The sequence below is a fragment of the Coffea eugenioides genome, unplaced genomic scaffold (genome assembly GCF_003713205.1).
Source record: "Coffea eugenioides isolate CCC68of unplaced genomic scaffold, Ceug_1.0 ScVebR1_200;HRSCAF=821, whole genome shotgun sequence".
In the NCBI taxonomy this organism is placed as follows: domain Eukaryota; kingdom Viridiplantae; phylum Streptophyta; class Magnoliopsida; order Gentianales; family Rubiaceae; genus Coffea; species Coffea eugenioides.
The window spans coordinates 50,480-69,993 of record NW_020862458.1 but is presented as its reverse complement, the minus strand read 5'-3'; the positions used below and the strand labels follow the sequence as shown (position 1 = coordinate 69,993).

The 19,514-nt window shown below is 37.3% G+C and overlaps 2 protein-coding genes across 2 annotated transcripts in view; both read left to right on the top strand.

The window, feature by feature from the left end:
* LOC113756131 overlaps positions 1–16,519 on the top strand; it is a 62,303-nt gene extending 45,784 nt beyond the window's left edge. The window contains exons 3-6 of the mRNA XM_027299924.1: positions 13,137–15,224; positions 15,330–15,395; positions 15,705–15,804; positions 15,893–16,519. Of these exons, the coding sequence (XP_027155725.1) occupies positions 13,137–15,224; positions 15,330–15,395; positions 15,705–15,804; positions 15,893–16,519 (2,881 nt within the window). The remainder of the gene's footprint in view (positions 1–13,136; positions 15,225–15,329; positions 15,396–15,704; positions 15,805–15,892) is intronic.
* A 303-nt stretch (positions 16,520–16,822) lies between these two features.
* LOC113756130 lies at positions 16,823–19,113 on the top strand. The gene is made up of 8 exons (XM_027299923.1): positions 16,823–16,925; positions 17,049–17,308; positions 17,397–17,600; positions 17,677–17,769; positions 17,851–17,952; positions 18,090–18,479; positions 18,754–18,990; positions 19,093–19,113. Exons 1-8 carry the CDS (start codon positions 16,823–16,825, stop codon positions 19,111–19,113), a joined length of 1,410 nt encoding a protein of 469 aa, XP_027155724.1.
* Positions 19,114–19,514: the final 401 nt, after the last annotated feature.

Below are 19,514 nucleotides of genomic sequence, written 5' to 3'. Positions count from 1 at the left end.
TTGTATTTTGGAAACATGAACAGGCTTTGTCTGACTAGAATGAGCACAAGAGATCAATGGACATCTAGTTTGTATAGTAAGTGACGTGAGAGACGAGACGGGCTGAGACTAGGACGACTTCACCTTTTCCCTTTGGTTCGTCCGTATATTACTACCACTTGACGTTAGTATCTGTGCTTGTATATGTGCTTGTATACATGGTTATCTGTCCAACTTGATCTGTATTTGTGTACTTGCTTAACCGTCTTTTAATATGGCGTGTTATGTGCGATATGTTATTTGTGTAATTGGTATGATAGGTATTGTTATTTTAGTCAATTTATTGCATTCATTCATTAAAGTACCCTTTTGGAAAGAAAAGAGAGAGGGGGAAAAAAAAGAGAAGAAGAAAGACGTAGTCGCGGACATGGTCATAGCAGTGAAACAAAACGAGACCAAGGGTCAAGAGAAGAAAGGGAGGAAACAACAGCTGAACCAAACATGGACCAAGAGTGCCACTTGTATTCAAGACTTTATTATGACCCATTGTTTTGCCGACAGGCTACCATCTGAGGTCCAGTAATTCTGTGAGATGGCACGTTGGGTTGAGATGTATAAGGAAATCGCGGTTCTTCGAGACGAAATAGAAGTCCAAAAGAAACTAGTCGCATACTGGGAAGGGCGATGGAAGCACGAGTATTCAGAGAAAATTGAGCTCTTGCACAAGAACTTAGAGCTAAAAAGGAAATACGAAGGGATTTCCGAGGAGGCCCTTGAGAAGGCTCAACGAATCGAGAATGCAAAGGCGCAGGTGAAAGCTTCCCAAATACGGAAAAGGGGTGCAGTGGGTAGCGTGAGTGAGGAACCTAGCGAAGCAAGGGCACCTTCTAAAGTACAGAAAGTGAACCAGTTATTCGGGCCGCCATGGACATTGGGAGCGGTAGACGAAAGATTTATCAAAGGAAGCCAAACCAGACAGGGGAAGACTTCTCCGGAAAGCAAAAAGATGGCTTCCCACTTGACTTGTGACTATTGCGGAAAGGCCAATCACACTGAGAACGATTGTTCGAGAAAGGGGAGGAGATGTCTGCGCTGTGGAAGCGCCGAGCATCGAATTGCTCATTGCTCGATTAAAGTGCGTGAAAAGAAAAGAACCCAACAACTAACCAAGACCGACCCTGGACCGTCAAGTGGAGAAGGGACTGGAATGAAGAACCTCGTTTCTTCTGACTCTGACGACGAAGAAGGTACAGGCCATTGGTTACTTTAAATTTTGAAGGTAAAATTTCGAGGGCGAAATTCTTTTAAGGGGGAGAGAGTGTGAGAACCCGTAATTTGCATTTTCTAGGTTTTCGCATTTTTCATGGCTTGTTTTCTGCATTTTCGTGAGTAGGAAAAATTTCTAGATATTTTTAAGGAGCAGATATAGTTTTTAGATGATTTTTCTAGTATCGAATAGGTTTTGAGAAATTAAGAGCGTATATCGGACGTGGGACCCACTAGTGCGAAAAGTTCGGAAAAATTCGGCCAACTAGGTTAAGTTTTGGATACTGGATTTAATTTATTGGGTGTTAAGAGATAATTAGAGGATACTTTATGGATTAGAGTGAGAGGGAACAAAGTGATGACTTGCATTAATGAAGGTGACAAGTGTCACCCTTGGATTAGTCCTTAAGTAAGACTACTATTCCTTGTCTTACCATTTAGTTAAAATATCTCAAAAATTACCAAAAATTCACTCTTTTCTTCTCCATCTTGGCCGGCCTTCTCTAGCAAAGGAAGAAAGAAAACTCTTCAAAGTTTTGGCTTCCATCTAGCTCAACTCCTCCAAAACAATCACTTAAACTTGTTTCTACTCCATAAAACCTCTTCATTAGGTGTTAGTGAGTTGTTTGGTGAAGTGTTTTGGGAAGCTAAGGTGTCAAGCAACTCTCCCTCTCTTGTTTTACTAGGTGAGTAGTGAATGAACCTTCTCCTTCACCTAATGAAGCTTAATTTGTGCTTAGTGGTAGTTAAAATGTTGAATTTTGTGGTTTATTTCTTGATTTTGGATGAAGTGGTGAAGTTTTCCATTTATTGGTGATTTTTCTGTTTATATATGAATTTGAGGGTGTGGCCTTGTATGATGATTGGAAATGGTATATAATGATTCTAGAAGGTGGAAAAAGTGGAAGATTGCAACCAATTTCTGTTTTGGAAGAAAATTGAAAAACCTAGGGTTCTTATGGGAGCATTCTGTCCGAATTTTTAGTTCCTAGATAGAGGCCGAATTGGCCTTGGCTTAAAACATGAAAGTTGTATAGAATAATATTTTAGAGGAGCGTGGAAAATTTCAGGTAAATCGGAGTAGTGTAGAGTGAGAAAGGTCGAAATTACTATTGCTGTTCTGGTTTTACCCGAATTTAAGAATTGCGCCTGTAATTGGTTGTTTTGGCTGGAATTGCTTCAGAATTAGTTGTTATGGTCTTCTAATGAAATGTATCCCTGTTTCTAAGCTTTCGTATGGCTTTGGAATTTCTGGATTTGGACTTATGTAGGCTGTTTTATGATGTTTGTACTAGACTACGGTTTGTGAACCTGTTTTGCGATTCTGGTGTAGTATGTTACATTTTTGACGTAGTTACACTCGAAATTGGACTGAGTGGCCTTCTTCAACATTGTAGCCTCTTAAGTCCTGAATATTCTGTAAAATTTCAGGTCAAACGGATTAGTGTATCATGAGTTATAGATGAAATACTCAAGCCTGTTTTGAACATCAGGTTCTGTGCGTTTTTAGTTTAGCTTCTGCCCGTGACTTTTTTGGTTTTGATACCGTACGATCTGGGTGGTGACTCCTTCATAATAAATGTAGATTTTAGTTTTGGCTTCGAAACGGTATAAAGTGCGTCGAAATCCGAGTTCCGTAGCTTCCGTTATGACCCAAACAAGATCAATCGTCAGAACTGCCTTTGAATCTGGACAGTTCTGACGGGTACTTTGACACTCAAATTTTGTTCTGTTCTGAGTGGATTCAGGTCTTGGCCAAAACATCAAAGTTTTAGCCTTATGTCTCAGCTTTCTAATGCCTTTGGAATTTCCTGATTTGGATTTGTGAGCTGGGAGTTATAGTCCAGCAAACATACCCTGTCCGTTACTTTGGAGTGCGAATTCCTGGAACGGTTTTCTGCACTTTCGACCCATCTCTGTTCAGATCCGGAGTTAGGGGTCTTCATGAAAGGTATAGACTTTTCTCTTAGCTTCGCAACGGTACCTCATGTACCTTGATCCGACACTCATAGCTTCGATTAGACTCAAAACAGTTTTGACGGCAAAATGGCTAGGCCGCCATTCCCGTTTCCGTGTGCCGTTTCCGCACTTGCATGTGCCAATTTTGCCATTTTGCTTGTTTTAAGTATGTTAGTAGCCGTTTGTGATATATTGTGACACAATCTTCAATTTCAGACGTTGGTGAGCTAGGTGGAGCCGGTGGGGCCTACTAGCTACTCCTCGCGGCACGAATTTCGTACTTTTGCTCTTTTGTTCGTTGTGTAAGTATTCAGGCCGATCTTACGTGTTAGTTGCTTATGTATTTCAATATGTATGAAAAGGGTACCTAGGCGAGGGTGTACTTTATCGCACTCGACCTAAACCCTAATTTGCGTATATATTTGTACATGACATATGTATATGAATCATTTTGGAACTAAACCCCTTGAGCTTGTGGCTCGGGGTGACTTTTGCATAAATTTTGTGAAGTTTGTGAGTTTGGGGCCCGATCTCATGACCTAGATGGACTATTCGAGCCGGTTAGGGCTTGGTCGAAGTTAGTCCAACCTGGTTTGAGGTCACCAAGTTTGTGAATCCGGTTCACCGATTATGTGGACCAAGTTTGTGACCCGAGCTTGTGAACCAAGCTCAATTTCGTTCGCTCGAGCAAGTTTGTGAGGTGCCTGGCCAGAGAGGGTGATAAGGTGTACGGTGGGGTACAAGTGAAGTTCTACGGACCATTATTTGAGGTCGACGGAGTGTCGGCAGGAGGTCACACATGGCAAACGATCTGACTTTGGAGCCACCTGTATCCTTATTATGTGATGTTACTTTTCTGCTTTTGCTTTACTCTTACTATGTAACTGTTGTTACGTGAAATTTACGCTTTTGCCCCTGTTTACTTACTAAGCATATAGCTTACCCCATTCCTTTTGTTTTCCTTAGCAGGGGCCGACGCGGGGACTTTTGTCACACACACTAGTATAGTTAGATGTGCATGTAATAGTTGGACAAGTAGGATGTTTGTTTTAGTTTTGGTGGTTTGTATAAGGACCCTCCATAGGGTCTACCTTCTGCTGGTTGTTATTTTAATGTATTAGAGTGGTTTGACAGGATACTTTTGAAGATGTAAATAGAACTCTTTTGGCGTTAGATATATTGTGAATAGTATGCTTGTGGGTTTATCTAATTTTATTGTTTTGAAATTTTGAGTCCCGGCGAGAGCTGGGCAGGCTGCCCGCCGAACCCTCTGGTTCTCCTTAAGGGGAGGTGGGGCCGTCACACCAAAACTTAAAGCAAACTTATGTACATCCATCTCAAACGAAGTACAACCACCACTATACAAAGGTTCTCAATTCCTCATACATCCAGCCCGTGCCAAGCACTAGGGCGAGAACCATTACAAAAGAAATTTCAAAGAAACCAGTCTAGGTTAGGCTAGACTCTACCGAGTTCTCGTCCTTGCTCGCCGTCCCCTGTTAAGGAAAACAAAACTAAAGGAATGAGCTAAAAGCTCAGTGAGGTTCCGAACACATAGGCAACAAGAAATTCAATGCATTCATTACATATAACCAATAATTCAAGATACAAATACAAAATAAAGCGATAAACACATTCATTAAAAGGATACGGGCTCACAGGGAGCCATATATTCATTCGTTCGTTCATTCTCCTGTCATTCCTCTTATTCCTCCGGTCATTTAAATAAAATGCATTTTTGGTAAATAAAACCCTCGTTCGTTCTTTCGTTTCATTCACCCCCTCCTGGAAATTGGCCAGGCTCCACCAGACCACATGGTAATACTCGAGTATACCAAATTCACCCAGGGTCACCATATCGCCCGACCGAGTCCGCTTCTGGCTCGAGTCGATCGGTAACGAAGGGCAGGGCCCAATTCAGCCAAAAGGCTTACATCATGCGCAACTAATGTAGCAATCATTAAATCATTGAAAATTTCACGTTTCATTTAAGTCGAGCGCGGTAAAGTACACGCTCGCCTAGAAAGCTCGTTTTGGAAATTCTTGAAAGCACTTAACACATTATCAAACAAGAACACAAGTCATGAAGTCAAGAAAAATATAGCAAACAAGGAACACTCACCTATTTACGCAAAACAACGTGCAAATATCCTTCCGAATATTACCTCAGTCACCGAGAAAACCTAAGAGTAAATGAGAAGGAATATTACAATCTATCTAGCACAAACAATTAGGTGAAATCGAAGAAACCCAACAATTGATGAATAAAACGTATAGAAATGACTTTAAAGTGAAACGAGGGCATTTGGACTGGTGGACGGAAATAGTTAGGATTTCATAAACCAAATGCAAAACTAACTCAAACGGGCTATAAAATGTCCGGCGGAAAACACTTGGATCAAAGACAACTCGGACTCCAACGAGATAGGCTAAAAATATTGTTTTCGGAATCGTTTAGATATTCACTTGTGGCCGAGAAAATCCTAAATCATACCTCTATATTTTGGGAAGGAGTAAGTAGCATTTGAAGTTTTAAACTAAAGAGGTATCATGTTTTAAAATGGAAAACCGGTCATGGTATTGGCCAAATAAAAGTATACAAGTTCAAATAGAAACTTGGCCCTCGAGCGAAAATTTGGGCAGCACGCCCTTTGTATTTACCTATTTTTCCAACCATTTATGGCTTCATTGTTTTCCTCAATCAATCCCAAAGTCACACACAATATCATCTCATTTCAATAGCCATTCCATAGGCTCAAAGTCATATAAGTATAAAAATCAAGCTAACAACATGTGCGGAAATGAAGTTTAACAAAAGACAGATTTGACGGGTTTTGCGTAACGGACACATCCGAAGCTACGCTTATCAGATTGGGATGTAATTTATACCGTTTCGAAGCTAAGACAGAGGGATACAATTTTGATGCAGACCACTTAGTCCAAATTCCAGTGTAACCAAGTCAAATTCCCAATTCCCAGAACCAAGTTCCTACTAATCGGCTAATTAACCGTACTACCTTTAAATGGCCATATCACAGGCTACCAAAGTCCGTTTAAGCCATTCTTGGAGGCGTTGAAAAGATAGGACAAAGACCTACAACTTTCATGAAGACCACTCAATCCAGTTCTCACCCTAACTAGGTCAAATTTACCAAAACAACTCCAGATTTTCCAGTTCGAAATTCACTGCAGAAATCAACTAGCAGTCCTGTTTTATTCACTCATATATCAGCACACACAACTCCAATTCAGGTAATTCGAAAGCCATTTGAAAGCTAAGACACAAGGTTATAATTCTTAAGAAGACATCATTAACCAATTCGGTAATATTCCTGGTCAAACTAACCACTTACAGAGGCTGATTTTCATTTTAGTACAGAAACAGGGCAGCAGGAGTATTTTGGTCTTTTCATGGTCTACGTTGCGTCGATTGAGCTGAAATTTTGCAGGCAACTATAAAACATCATTTTATACAACTTTTATGTTTTGTGCTAAGGCTAGTTCGGCCGCTAACAAGGTGAAATAGAACCTGGTAGAATTGGAGAAAAATGAAACCCTAATATGGAATTCATGCATTCAAGTGCTAATCTTCCACAAAACAACATCTAAAATGTGAGAACCCGTATTTTTCATTTTCTAGGTTATATATTTTTCATGGCTTGTTTTCTGCATTTTCGTGATTAGAAAAAATTCTAGATGAATTTAAGGAGCAGATATAATTTTTAGATGTTTTTTCTAGTATCGAATGGATTTTGAGAAATTAAGAGCGTATACCGGACGTGGGACCCACTAGTGCGAAAAGTTCGGAAAAATTCGACCAACTAGGTTAAGTTTTAGATACTGGAGTTAATTTATCGGGTGTTAAGAGATAAGTAGAGGTTGCAATTTGGATTGATATGAGAGAGACAAGTTAGGTAGGTATTTAATAAAAGGTGACAAGTGTCACTTGGCTATTGGTTGGACCATTTGACTACTATTGCATGTCTTACCAATTGACTTAAATATCTTAAAATTCACCAAAAATCCCTCATTCTTCTCTTCCTCTTGGCCGAATCTCTTAAGCAAGGAAAGAAAGAAAACTCTTCAAGATTTTGGCTTCCATCTTGCTTCAATCAACTTACTCAACCATCCAACCTTGATTTTGCTCCATAAAACCACTTAAGGAAGTGTTGGTGAGTTGTTGTGTGGAATTATTTGGAAAGCTAAGGTGACCAATAGCTCTCTCTCTCTTGTTTTAAGGTAAGTTGTGAAGAACCACCCTCCTTGTAACGGCCCCACCTCCCCCTAAGGCGAACCAGAGGGTTCAGCGGCCGCCTGCCCAGCTCTCGCCGGGACTCAGTCGTTCAAACAAACAAATCATAAATCAAACCTCAAAAGAGAGCAAACCAGGATCCAATTCATTACGACAGGAGTACATAGGACACGAATCCAAAACTTAAAGTAGAACTTATATACATTCCAATCTCAAAGGACTTACAAAAAACAAAGGGTACAAAAGTTCTTGATACTTCATACATCCGACCCTTGCCAAAAGCTAGGGCGAGAACCATAACAAAAGTAAACCAAGAGCTAGACCCAGCTAGTCTATACAGGCTCTCGTCCTTGCACGCCTTCCCCTGATAAGGAAAACAAAACTAAAGGGATGAGCTGGAAAGCTCAGTGAGGTTCCGATCACATAGACAAACAAGCAGTTCCATGCATTCAGTACAGATAACCAGGAATTCCAGATACAAGTGTAAGTGAAAGCGATAAACACATTCATTAAAAGGATACGGGCTCACAAGGAGCCATTCGTTCATTCATTCATTCTCCTTTCATTTCCCCCTACCTTCACTCATTTGAAATTGCATTTTGTATAAATAAAACCCCTCGTTCATCCATTCGTTCATTCATTCATTCACCCCGTCCCTGGCTTTTGGCCAGGCTCCACCAACCTACAAGGTAATACTCGAGTATACCGAAACGTTCACCCAAGTCCCTAATCGCCCGACCGAGTCCGCTTCTGGCTCGAGACGACCGGTAACAAGGGGCAATGGCCAGGTCAGCCCAAAAGGCTTACATTCATGCACAATTAACATTTCAATCGCTCAATCATTAAAATTTCACAATCATTTAGGCTAAGTGCGATAAAGTACACACTCGCCTCGAAAACTCGTTTAGCAATCATTGAAAGCATTTAACATGTTATCAATCATTCAAACAAGCCATATAATCATGAAACGTAAAAAGCAAGGAACTCTCACCTAGTTATGCAAAACAACGTTCAAAATACCCCACCGGGTATTCCCCTCAGTCACCAATGAAGGCCGCCTGCCCAGCTCTCGCCGGGACTCAGTCGTTCAAACAAACAAATCATAAATCAAACCTCAAAAGAGAGCAAACCAGGATCCAATTCATTACGACAGGAGTACATAGGACACGAATCCAAAACTTAAAGTAGAACTTATATACATTCCAATCTCAAAGGACTTACAAAAAACAAAGGGTACAAAAGTTCTCGATAATTCATACATCCGACCCTTGCCAAAAGCTAGGGCGAGAACCATAACAAAAGTAAACCAAGAGCTAGACCCAGCTAGTCTATACAGGCTCTCGTCCTTGCACGCCTTCCCCTGATAAGGAAAACAAAACTAAAGGGATGAGCTGGAAAGCTCAGTGAGGTTCCGATCACATAGACAAACAAGCAGTTCCATGCATTCAGTACAAATAACCAGGAATTCCAGATACAAGTGTAAGTGAAAGCGATAAACACATTCATTAAAAGGATACGGGCTCACAAGGAGCCATTCGTTCATTCATTCATTCATTTATTCTCCTTTCATTTCCCCCTACCTTCACTCATTTGAAATTGCATTTTGTATAAATAAAACCCCTCGTTCATCCATTCGTTCATTCATTCATTCACCCCGTCACTACAAGAAAAATGTCCTATTATGACATACCTATAAGGACACTTTTTTGTAAGTGTCATTTTACATGTTTTATGAAGACATAAAAAAGTGAGTGTCATAATAAAATAACATGAACCAAATACCATTGCACTTTGTTTTATATTTTTCTAAAGGGATAATTTCAGAAACCTCCCCTGAGGTTTCTGACAATTTCACTGACCTCCCCTGAGGTTTCCACAATTACACTGACCTCCCCTGGCAGAACTTGGGACCCAATTGCTGACATCATATAATGCAAAATTACTATTATACCCAAGACATTTTGTGTTTTGGATAGTATTGGATTGCATTTCTATTTATTTAATGTATGGTTATGAAATTTGTAATGATATTACTCTTGGATTGCAGCTTTGGTTTGCACCTTATTACTGTTAAGGTTTTATAAATGACTGTTTTAGTTCTTGGATTGCACCTTACCTCCAAAATTTGGGAATTTGCCCAAATTTTCCATTTTCTAATATTCCTACAAATATGCAAAATTATGCATATCCCTCAAATCTACCCAATATTAATGTTTTGTTAAACTCTAAATAACAAAAATATGAAATATATTATTTAAATATATTTTAGTTACACACAAGTTGGATGGGTAACTAGTGTGTCAGAGAGTTGCCATAATCTCCTTAAACCCGCATGCGGGTTTAAAGAGTATTCGGATATTCTCATATGCACCTATGCAAATCGAACCAATCGGATATCTTATCCGTATCCCATTTTTTTAAATAAAAATCTTATAAATTTGAAAAAAAAAATCAAATTTAGATGTATTAGGGTTTTAAAAATATTATATAAGTGATAAAAATTTTATAAATTGTAAAAATAAAATCAAATTTAAATAATTAAATGTTATATTTGCATAAGAAATAATACAATAATCATAATAATGATAATACAATAATATTGATGTAATAAAACTGCCATTAATTTAAATATTTACTTATAATGCCCAAAGAGCCTAATTACCAATTTTTTCTTCTCGCGCTCAAATATAACATTAACCCGCATGCGAGCTAACCTTGAAATAGAAAAAACACAGAATCCCGCTTGCGGGTTTCAGCGTTATTATGCAGGCGGGATTTTAACCTGCTTGCTTGTGAACATGTACCACATTGCTTTGAATTTTTGTGACAAGAGGAAAGCTTTGTCTGATGAATGTATTTGTGAAATGACCTGAGTGGTGGTAGATGGGTTAATTGGGTCGGTTGCGTTACCCAATTGTTTATATCCATAAGTAAAATTTTATGATTCCCATACCCATCTATTCATGGGCGGTATGGTAAATGTAGTTCAATGGACAAGTCAAAAAACGAGTTTGGCAACCCAATTGACAAGTCAGGGGAGGTTTCTGAAATTATCCCTTTTCTAAATTGAAAATTTTGATATGTCAAATTAGAATAGCTATTAGGGCATTACTTGTGAATGTCAGCAGAAGTAATAGGAAATTGAGATAGAAACGACGTAGTTTTGTCACTGGTATAAATGAAATGGAGAAAAAACGCGGGGAAAAGAAAAAAAAAAACGCGGCAAGGAAAATTTTGCCGCTTCACTAAAGTTTGCCCAATATATTTCTCTTTGAAAGGTCTCCGCCTCTTAAAATTCACACCAAAAAGTTCCCTCAGTTTCTTCTCCAAATCTAAACCCTTGGACCCTATTCACAAAATCCATCATCGTCAAAATCAATCTTCCATTTCTGCCTCTTTTTTTCATTCTTTAATCCCTACCCTCTCCCTTTCTATCTTGAGTTTTTAGATGCACTCCAATTTGACCAGAAGAAGAGAAGGATGGTTTAGTGGTTAAAAGGTAAGTGTATTATGGGTTTTTGAAAATCATATGCTTTGCCTGCCCACTGAATTATTTTCTCCCCTGTTGCTAGTTTGATTTTTTTTTCTTTTTTTAAAATCTGATTTCTATGTTGAGTATTAATAATGTGATGGAGAAAAACATGGGGCAATATTAAAAGTAGTTGGCTGGTTGATTGATTGCTGGTTTTTTTTTGCTGGTATCTAATGTAATGCCACATAGAATGTGTCCGCCTCCTTGTTTCGGCCTTGGGGCCATCGACAGTACCAATTCAGGACTCAGGAGGCAGTCCCATTCTCCCACCGCGGCCGATTGTTAATATTAAGCAAGACAAACCCATCAAACCCTGCCGTGTGATCTGGTATTTGGCGACTAAGCCCGATCGATCAATTGAGGCTTCCTTTTGCAATCCTGTTGAATTTCTAAGCACCTTTTGCATTTACTTTAGCCTACTGATTCTACAAAGTACTTTAGCAGTTAGGTAATAATACGCTGATACAAAGTATAATAAAGTGTATAAAAATAGTGGTAGAGTTTTTTTTTAAATTCAAGTACAAAAGTGGAAGGGAAAGGGGAAAAATGGATGTTTGAGAATTGAATCAGGACATTATGATTATGTAGTTAATGCTTCTCTCAACCGAATTGGAACTTGGGAATTGGTTTCTATTCCTACGTTAGTACAACTGGGCTGGCACAAAATATAGGATATAGAATCCTAGGTGCTTTACTTCTATTGACTAGTAACTACTAAGAATGTCAAAGATGGTGTACTGTTCATGTCATTTGGTTTCGGAAAAACATGTAAAATTTGGCAAAGTCAGAACTAGTGAATTGGGAAGAAAGTTAACTGTTAGCAATTGTTTGAGTTGTAGTTGAGTTTCCAAACTTGATTCATATTATGGTAATATGGCAATTAAGTTTACCAGAAAAATAATTGGCACCAATACAGAGGTTTCTAAATTTTAACTTGTAAAGCAAAGTTGGTCCCTTAAACATGAACATAAAATCTTTTTATTTCTTGAGTTTAGATAAAATTCCTGCTATCCCAATGTTTTTTATGAAAATGTTATTCAATGAGAATAATTTGCATTTGTGGTTTTCTGTTCACATGGGGAAAATGTGCATGCCTTGGATCATTTTCATGCATATGTTGGTGCATTTATATATGTACATAGAGAAAGTAAGCTGATGCCTTGTTCTGTTTGCTTCATAATAATGTGCATGCCTTGTTCTATTTGCATAGTAAGCTGATGCATTTATATATGTTGGTGCATTTATATTTTCATGCCCTGTTCTGTTTGTTTCAGAATAATTAGGAAAAGTCATTCAGCACTTTTGGTTCTTTCTCATTTTTTTAAAATATTCTTCAAGAAATTTGCAAGCTGATGTTATTTTTCTTCTTGAATAATTAGAGAAGTACGTACAGCACCTATTCAAAATATTAAAATTTTACTAAAGTTCATTAATGTTTCACCACAGGTTTGAATTAAAGATAGCTATCTGTGAAAAGAAATCATTTTGAAGACGTTGCACATTGATTTCGCTAGAGGTACAAGCCAACTTATATTCTTGTGTTCTTTTTTATTAGGAATTAGATTAAGTTACATATATGATATTAAATTTGTTCATTTGTTTGAACCTGTAATGTACGTTCATTTTCATCTTTTGGTCATTTGGATTCTTAATTTTTTTTTAAACTGGAGTGTCATTGCAGTAGATATATTATATGACCTGCAAATTTTATTCTTAACATTGATTTGTGTAAAAAACTATTTACTTGGTGACACGTGATAAATGGCTAGTAGCGGAAAACCTTTGGGGTTCTCATGTCTTGTGCTTTTATCTCAAACAGTGACCTTCTCGTTGACTTCCAAATAGCTTCTTGGTATCCTAATAATTTTTTTGTTGTATGAGTGATGCACTTTGTTAATATTATTCTTAATTGCTTTCTTTTGCTTATATATGTATATGTATATGTATATGTATGTATGTGTATATTTTAAGGTTAAATTTGTCATGGTTACAGAATATGGATAAAACTTGGATGCAAAAGAATAGACGAAGCAAAGAATATTGGGATGGTTTGCAAAAATTCTTAGATTATGCATTCCAGAATTCAAGTATAAATGGGATGATATTATGTCCATGTAAAGAATGTAAGTGTGGTGTATGTATTACCAGGGAGAATGCAGAACTTCATTTGAAAGTTTATGGTTTTGTTAAAGGATACACCCATTGGGCAGCTCATGGAGAATTTGTTTACTCTAGTGCACCAAAACCTACTTCCTATGATATCTCACATGGGGTACGGGATGAACTTGATGACATGCATGGTTTGGTTCATGATGCAATGGGAATTCCTGAACAAGATTATACAAGGATAGATGGAACTGAATACAAAAGCCAATTGCCCAATGTAGAAGCTGAAAAGTTTTACAATCTAATTGATAATTCTAACAAAGAGCTTTACTCTGGATGTAAAAGATTCTCAAAACTTTCCTTTATGATTCGGTTGCTTCACCTCAAATGCCTTGGTAAACTCAGCAACAAAATTTTTGATATGTTACTTGATTTGTTGAAAGAAGCCTTTCCAGATGCAATGGATGGTTTGCCTAAGTCTTATTATGAAGCTGAAAAGTTAATGAAGGAATTAGGACTTGGGTATGATAAATATGATGCATGTCCGAATGACTGCACTTTATATTGGGGGGTAGATGCAAGAAGAAAGCATTGTGAAACATGTAAAGAATCTAGATGGGTTAAATCTGAAAATGATCCGACTGGTGAGGGAAGAAAAATACCGCATAAGGTTTTATGGCATTTTCCCCTAAAACATAGGTTACAACGCCTATTTATGTCCTCCAAAATTGCAGGCCATATGAGATGGCATGCAGAAGGTCGTACTAAGGATGGTAACATGAGGCACCCTGCTGATTCTCCATCTTGGCAAACATTTGACTTTCATCATCCAGAATTTTCTCAAGATTCTCGTAATGTGAGGTTGGGCCTAGCATCAGATGGATTTAACCCATTCAAAAATATGAGTTCAACTCATAGCACTTGGCCGGTAATATTGATGCCATATAATTTGCCGCCATGGATGTGTATGAAACAATCGAACTTTATGTTGTCATTGTTGATACCCGGTCCATTTGCACCAGGAAATAATATTGATATATATTTAAAACCTCTCATAGCAGAATTAAAGGAATTGTGGGATGTTGGAGTGAATACATATGATGCATCAAGAAAAGAAAACTTTCAACTTCGTGCAGCACTTTTATGGACCATCAGTGACTTTCCAGGTTATGCAATCCTCTCCGGATGGAGCACTAAAGGAAAACTTGCATGTCCTGTATGCCATAAATACACATCTTCACAGCATCTGCAAAATTGGGGAAAATATTGCTATATGGGGCATCGAAGGTACTTGGAAATGAACCATCCATTTCGCAAAGATGCTAAATCTTTCAATGGAGCTGTAGAGTATGGAAAACCACCAGGAAGGTTAATGGGGTCTACAATTTTAGATGAGTTAGCTGGTTATAGTATTAAACTTGGGAAGACAGTTAGTGACAATCCAGAATTGCCATTTAATTGGAAAAAATTAAGTATTTTCTTTGATTTGCCCTATTGGAAAGACAATATGATACGTCATAATCTTGACGTTATGCACATTGAGAAGAACATCAGTGAGATCATTGTGGCTACATTGTTGAATCTGGAAAAAACCAAAGATAATAAAAAGTCACGTCTTGACCTTCGTGATATGGGTATAAGATCAGAATTGCATCCCATTGAGAAGGGAAATGGTAGGAGTGTTCTGCCTCCAGCTTGCTTTACAATGAAAAAGAAGGAAAAGGAGATATTTTGCAAAGTTTTGAAAGGGATAAAAGTTCCAGATGGCTACGCAGCAAATATTTCTAGATGTGTTAAAGTAAAGCCACCAAAAATTTCTGGATTAAAAAGTCATGATTACCATATTTTGATGCAACAACTTCTCCCAATAGCTCTGCGCAGGACTTTATCAAAAGCAGTTCGCTCTCCTTTGATCAAATTGAGCAGGTATTTTCGCAAGTTGTGCTCCAAAGTTTTGGATCCAGCAGATTTAGTTCATTTGGAAAAAGAGATTGGTATCATACTTTGTCAATTAGAAAGGATTTTTCCACCATCCTTTTTTAATGTGATGGTACATCTAGCTGTTCATTTGGTTAGCGAAGCGAAAATAGGAGGGCCTGTCCATTACCGGTGGATGTATCCTATAGAAAGGTACTCATGAAATATTTAAGTGAAGTATTTTGAAAATTTTAGACATTTTTTATCATTAACTTCATCTCAATATTCTAAACCTGAATTAAAACTTGCCTTGTCAAGGTATTTAGGAACTTTGAAATCCTACGTCCGAAATAGAAGTCGACCAGAAGGCTGTATTGCTGAAGGGTATTTAGCTGAGGAATGTTTGAATTTTTGTTCCTTATACCTAGCTGATTATGTTGAAACGAAGTTTAATCGGACAAGTAGAAATGATGATGTGGGCAACACCTCAAGTGAAGGCTTCGATGTATTTTCCAGTTCATGTCGTCCATTAGGAAAAGGAACTCCAACAAATTTCAGCAATGAAATTTTGAGAAAAGCACATCAATATGTGCTATTTAATTGCGACCACATCAAGCCATATGTTGAGTAAGTAAATTCCTTTCAATTCAAAAAATTATATATGTTAAATACTTAGTGAGTTTCTATATGCAGCCAACACCATAAAATGGTGAAGGAGCAAAATCCATGTGCTGGAAAACATGTCATTGAGCGTATTCATTGTGAGAACTTTGCAGATTGGTTTTCGGACCATGTAAGCTCAACAATCTTACAGGTTCTATTATCTTTTTTTTTATGCATAAAAGAAGAAATTTGTCATTGTTACATTTTGTATATAATAGGTTAAACAGATTCAAGTGGCTGATGGTGTTGACATCTCCAAAGATTTGAAACTTCTGGCTAGGGGTCCAAATAATGTGGGGAGAACATATCAAAAGATTCTTGTCAATGGCTTTCGCTTCCATACAAGACAATTAGAATCTCAGAGGAAAACTCAGAATAGTGGGGTTCTTGTCAATGCAACAACATCAAGCTTTTCGAGTACTAAAGATAATAATCCAATTTTAAGTGACTTGGCTTACTATGGTATTTTGACGAATATCCTTGAGTTAAATTACACTGAAGGCCGAACTGTCACCTTATTTGAATGTGATTGGATATCAAAAGGCAAAAGATTAAAGCAAGATGAGGATGGATTCACATTGGCCAACTTCAAGAATGTAAAGCCTCACCCTGAGCCATATGTGATAGCAACCCAAGTTTCACAAGTTTTTTATGTTGAAGACCCTTTAGCTGAAGGCTGGAGTGTTGTTGTTGCTACATCTCCTAGGAATGAGTTTATGATGGACCCCGTATGTGATATTGAGATGTATTTGCAGAGCACAATTACCTCAACAACTCAAATGGACAATGAGAATGAAGACATTCGATGGGTTCGAGAAGATGATGGAGATGAAATACTCCACTAGCCTGAATTGTTGAAATGTTTGGTTTTTGCTATTAAAACTGTAAAAGTTGTAACTATAAACGTGGTTGCAATTTCACATGCATTTTCTTGTAGATGCAAATTCAGATTAACCTTGTTGTGCCTTTGCATTTGTCTATTTTAAATTTTCTGTTTTAACTTACTTACTTGCACTTTAAAATTGATTTGTTAGTAGATGAAAATTTTCAGTCTAGTTGTAGCCTTTCTATTATCATATTCGTTTGAGATTTTGCTATCCTTTTTGTATTTGTGTTCTTTTATTTGTTAAATGTTTTTATTTGTAGGAATGGCAAGGACTAAAAGACAGAAGATTACCGGAAATACACTTGTTGATCAACACGAGGATATAGCTGAAAATCAGATTCACATTGAGGAGCCTAACTCTACAGGTACATCTCTAATAAGTCATGCCCAGTTCTGATTTTCATTCTTGAGATTCAGTTTCAAAACTTTTAGTTCTACTAGTTTCTTTTGGTAATGAAATTCACCGGCGTCATATTTCATGGTTATAGATGAAGAAAATGCAGATGAAAATTCACAAAGAAAAACTAGAGGGCCAACATATATGACAGAAATATGGGGTAAACCTAGTAGTTGTCATCGGTACAAAGTTAGATTTGATAAGGATGGTGAGCCTGTTGGCAAGAACAAGTCCAAATTTACTGAGTTCTTAGGAACAATAGCAAGAAATGGAAAGTATGCTCCTCTAGACGTGACAGATTGGCGTGAAATGACAAATGATAAGAAGCAAGACATGCTTGTATTGGTGAAGGTAATGCACATTTTGCTTGATGCAAATATACAGCTGTACCCTTTATATGACAAAAATATGGATCTAACTATTTGAGGTGTTATTGTAGGAAAAATTTCGTCTTCCTCCAGGTGCAGATTTTTGGACTTTGAAATCAATCGGCAAAAAATGGAGAAATTGGAAATCAGCTTTAAAGGCAAAATATTACAATCCAAATGAATCCATTGAGAGTCAAATTAACAATAGGGATCAGCGGATCTTGAAAGATCAGTGGAGAAATCTTCTGGCTTACTGGAGCTTAGAGGAAACAAAGGTATAACTGTTTTAACTATTAAATATCAACCATTATGTTGAGATTATAAGTTTTCACTATTTTTCTATAATTTCAGAATACCAGCGAGAAGAATAAGATGAGTCGGGCTAAGAAAACAATGAATCATAAGACAGGGAAGAAATCGTATGCTCAAATTCGAAAGAAATTGGTAAATCTTTTAAACCTTTTAGTTTCATTTAGTTTTTTCTTGTATCACCTAGTGGTCTTATAAAGACTTCATTTTCTATAGATGAAAAAATTAGGTCATCTCCCATCACGAGTTGATATGTTCGAACACTGTTATACTGACTCAAACGGAAACCCGGGAAATGATGACGTTGCAGCTACATTAGTAAGTTATTAATTGGTTGATGAAATTAGTACTCTAAATGACTTAAATTGTCTACTAACTTAGGACTGATTTTATCTTCATTAATGTAAGATAATCGACTTTAGTAATATTGAATTTTTTCTGGATTTTAAATATAGCAAGCTTTGAAGGAAAAAATTAGCCAACTTCCCCCTGGTTCTAATGATGATGTTGGTCGTAATGATGCATTTGCCCAAGTATTTGGGGAAGATAACAATGGGCGTGTGCGCATGTATGGTCTAGGTGTGACACCATCAGACAAATGGGGTAACGTACCTAGTCGCAGCACTTGTCAGCGTATCGTTATGGAGCAAAAGGCAGCAATTTCTGAGATGGAAGATAAATTTGCTGAGCAAGATCAGCAGCTGAAAGACCAAGCCAAAGAACTTGCAGAGCTCAAAGCAATGGTGTGTCAGCAGCAAAATAGTGGCTCAAAAACTGGTGGCTCGATAAATTCAACGTCCTCTAATCATGTTTCAAAATCTCCTATGGGTGCTCGTTCTCTTCAGGTATATTCATGATTATTTTTCAAGAATTTATTGTGATTATACCATATGAGGATACTCACTTTTGTTGTTTGAAACTTGTTGATTCATTAAACTGCTATTTTGTTTGGTTATATTGAATAGTAAAACATGGTAATTTCAACTTAGTAAAGTCATGGTTATTAAGTTTTATTGCTGAAAATTGGAGAAATGCTCAAAATGCAGGGGAAACTCTACCAAATTTTTTTAAAAAATAAATCTACCTAATTCAATTCTATGACTTCAAATTATCTTGTAGGAAGGTGATTGGGTGGATATTTTCAGCTTGTTTGATCCAACAAAATGTCTAGCTATTGGTCGTCTCCAAGGAATTGATCCTTCTAAAGTTGTTGGTGGACAACCATTAGGACCATGTTGGTGTGAAATACTAGTACAAATCGTGATGGAACGCAATGAACAATTGATTAGGCCTTATGGGCTATTGCAAACAATTGAAGATGCACTTGGTGCACCGATTGCTTGGCCACTGAAATTGGTATAATTTGACACAAGATTGTTCAAGTTTTTTTCTTTACAAATATTTGTAAGTTGGATGGATAATGAAGTGGTGTTCTTACTTAATCTACTAATTTTATAGGTGAAGATTCATGAGGATTGACAGTAGCCTTTTGTTTGGAGAAGCAAGAGTTGGACAGCAGCCTTTTGTTAGAGAAGCAAGAGTTGGACAGCAGCCTTTTGTTTAGAGAAGCAATACTAGTTTTTGAGTTAACTTCAAATTTGTGGAATATTTTGTGTTCTTGAGAATGTTGCTGGATTCTATTGCAAGAGTTGGATGACAGCCTTTTGTTTAAAGAAGTATTAATGCTAGTTTTTGAATTAACTTCAGATTTGTGGAACTTTTTGCTTTATTTAGAATGTCACCAATTTTTTACTTTCAAGCAGATTTATATTCTTTGGCATAGTGGTTGTCTTACAATTGCATATTATGTGTTTGGCGTATTGTATTAGGAGATTAGAGTAGAAAATTTAGATGAAAATTGCACAAAAAAAAGACATCTA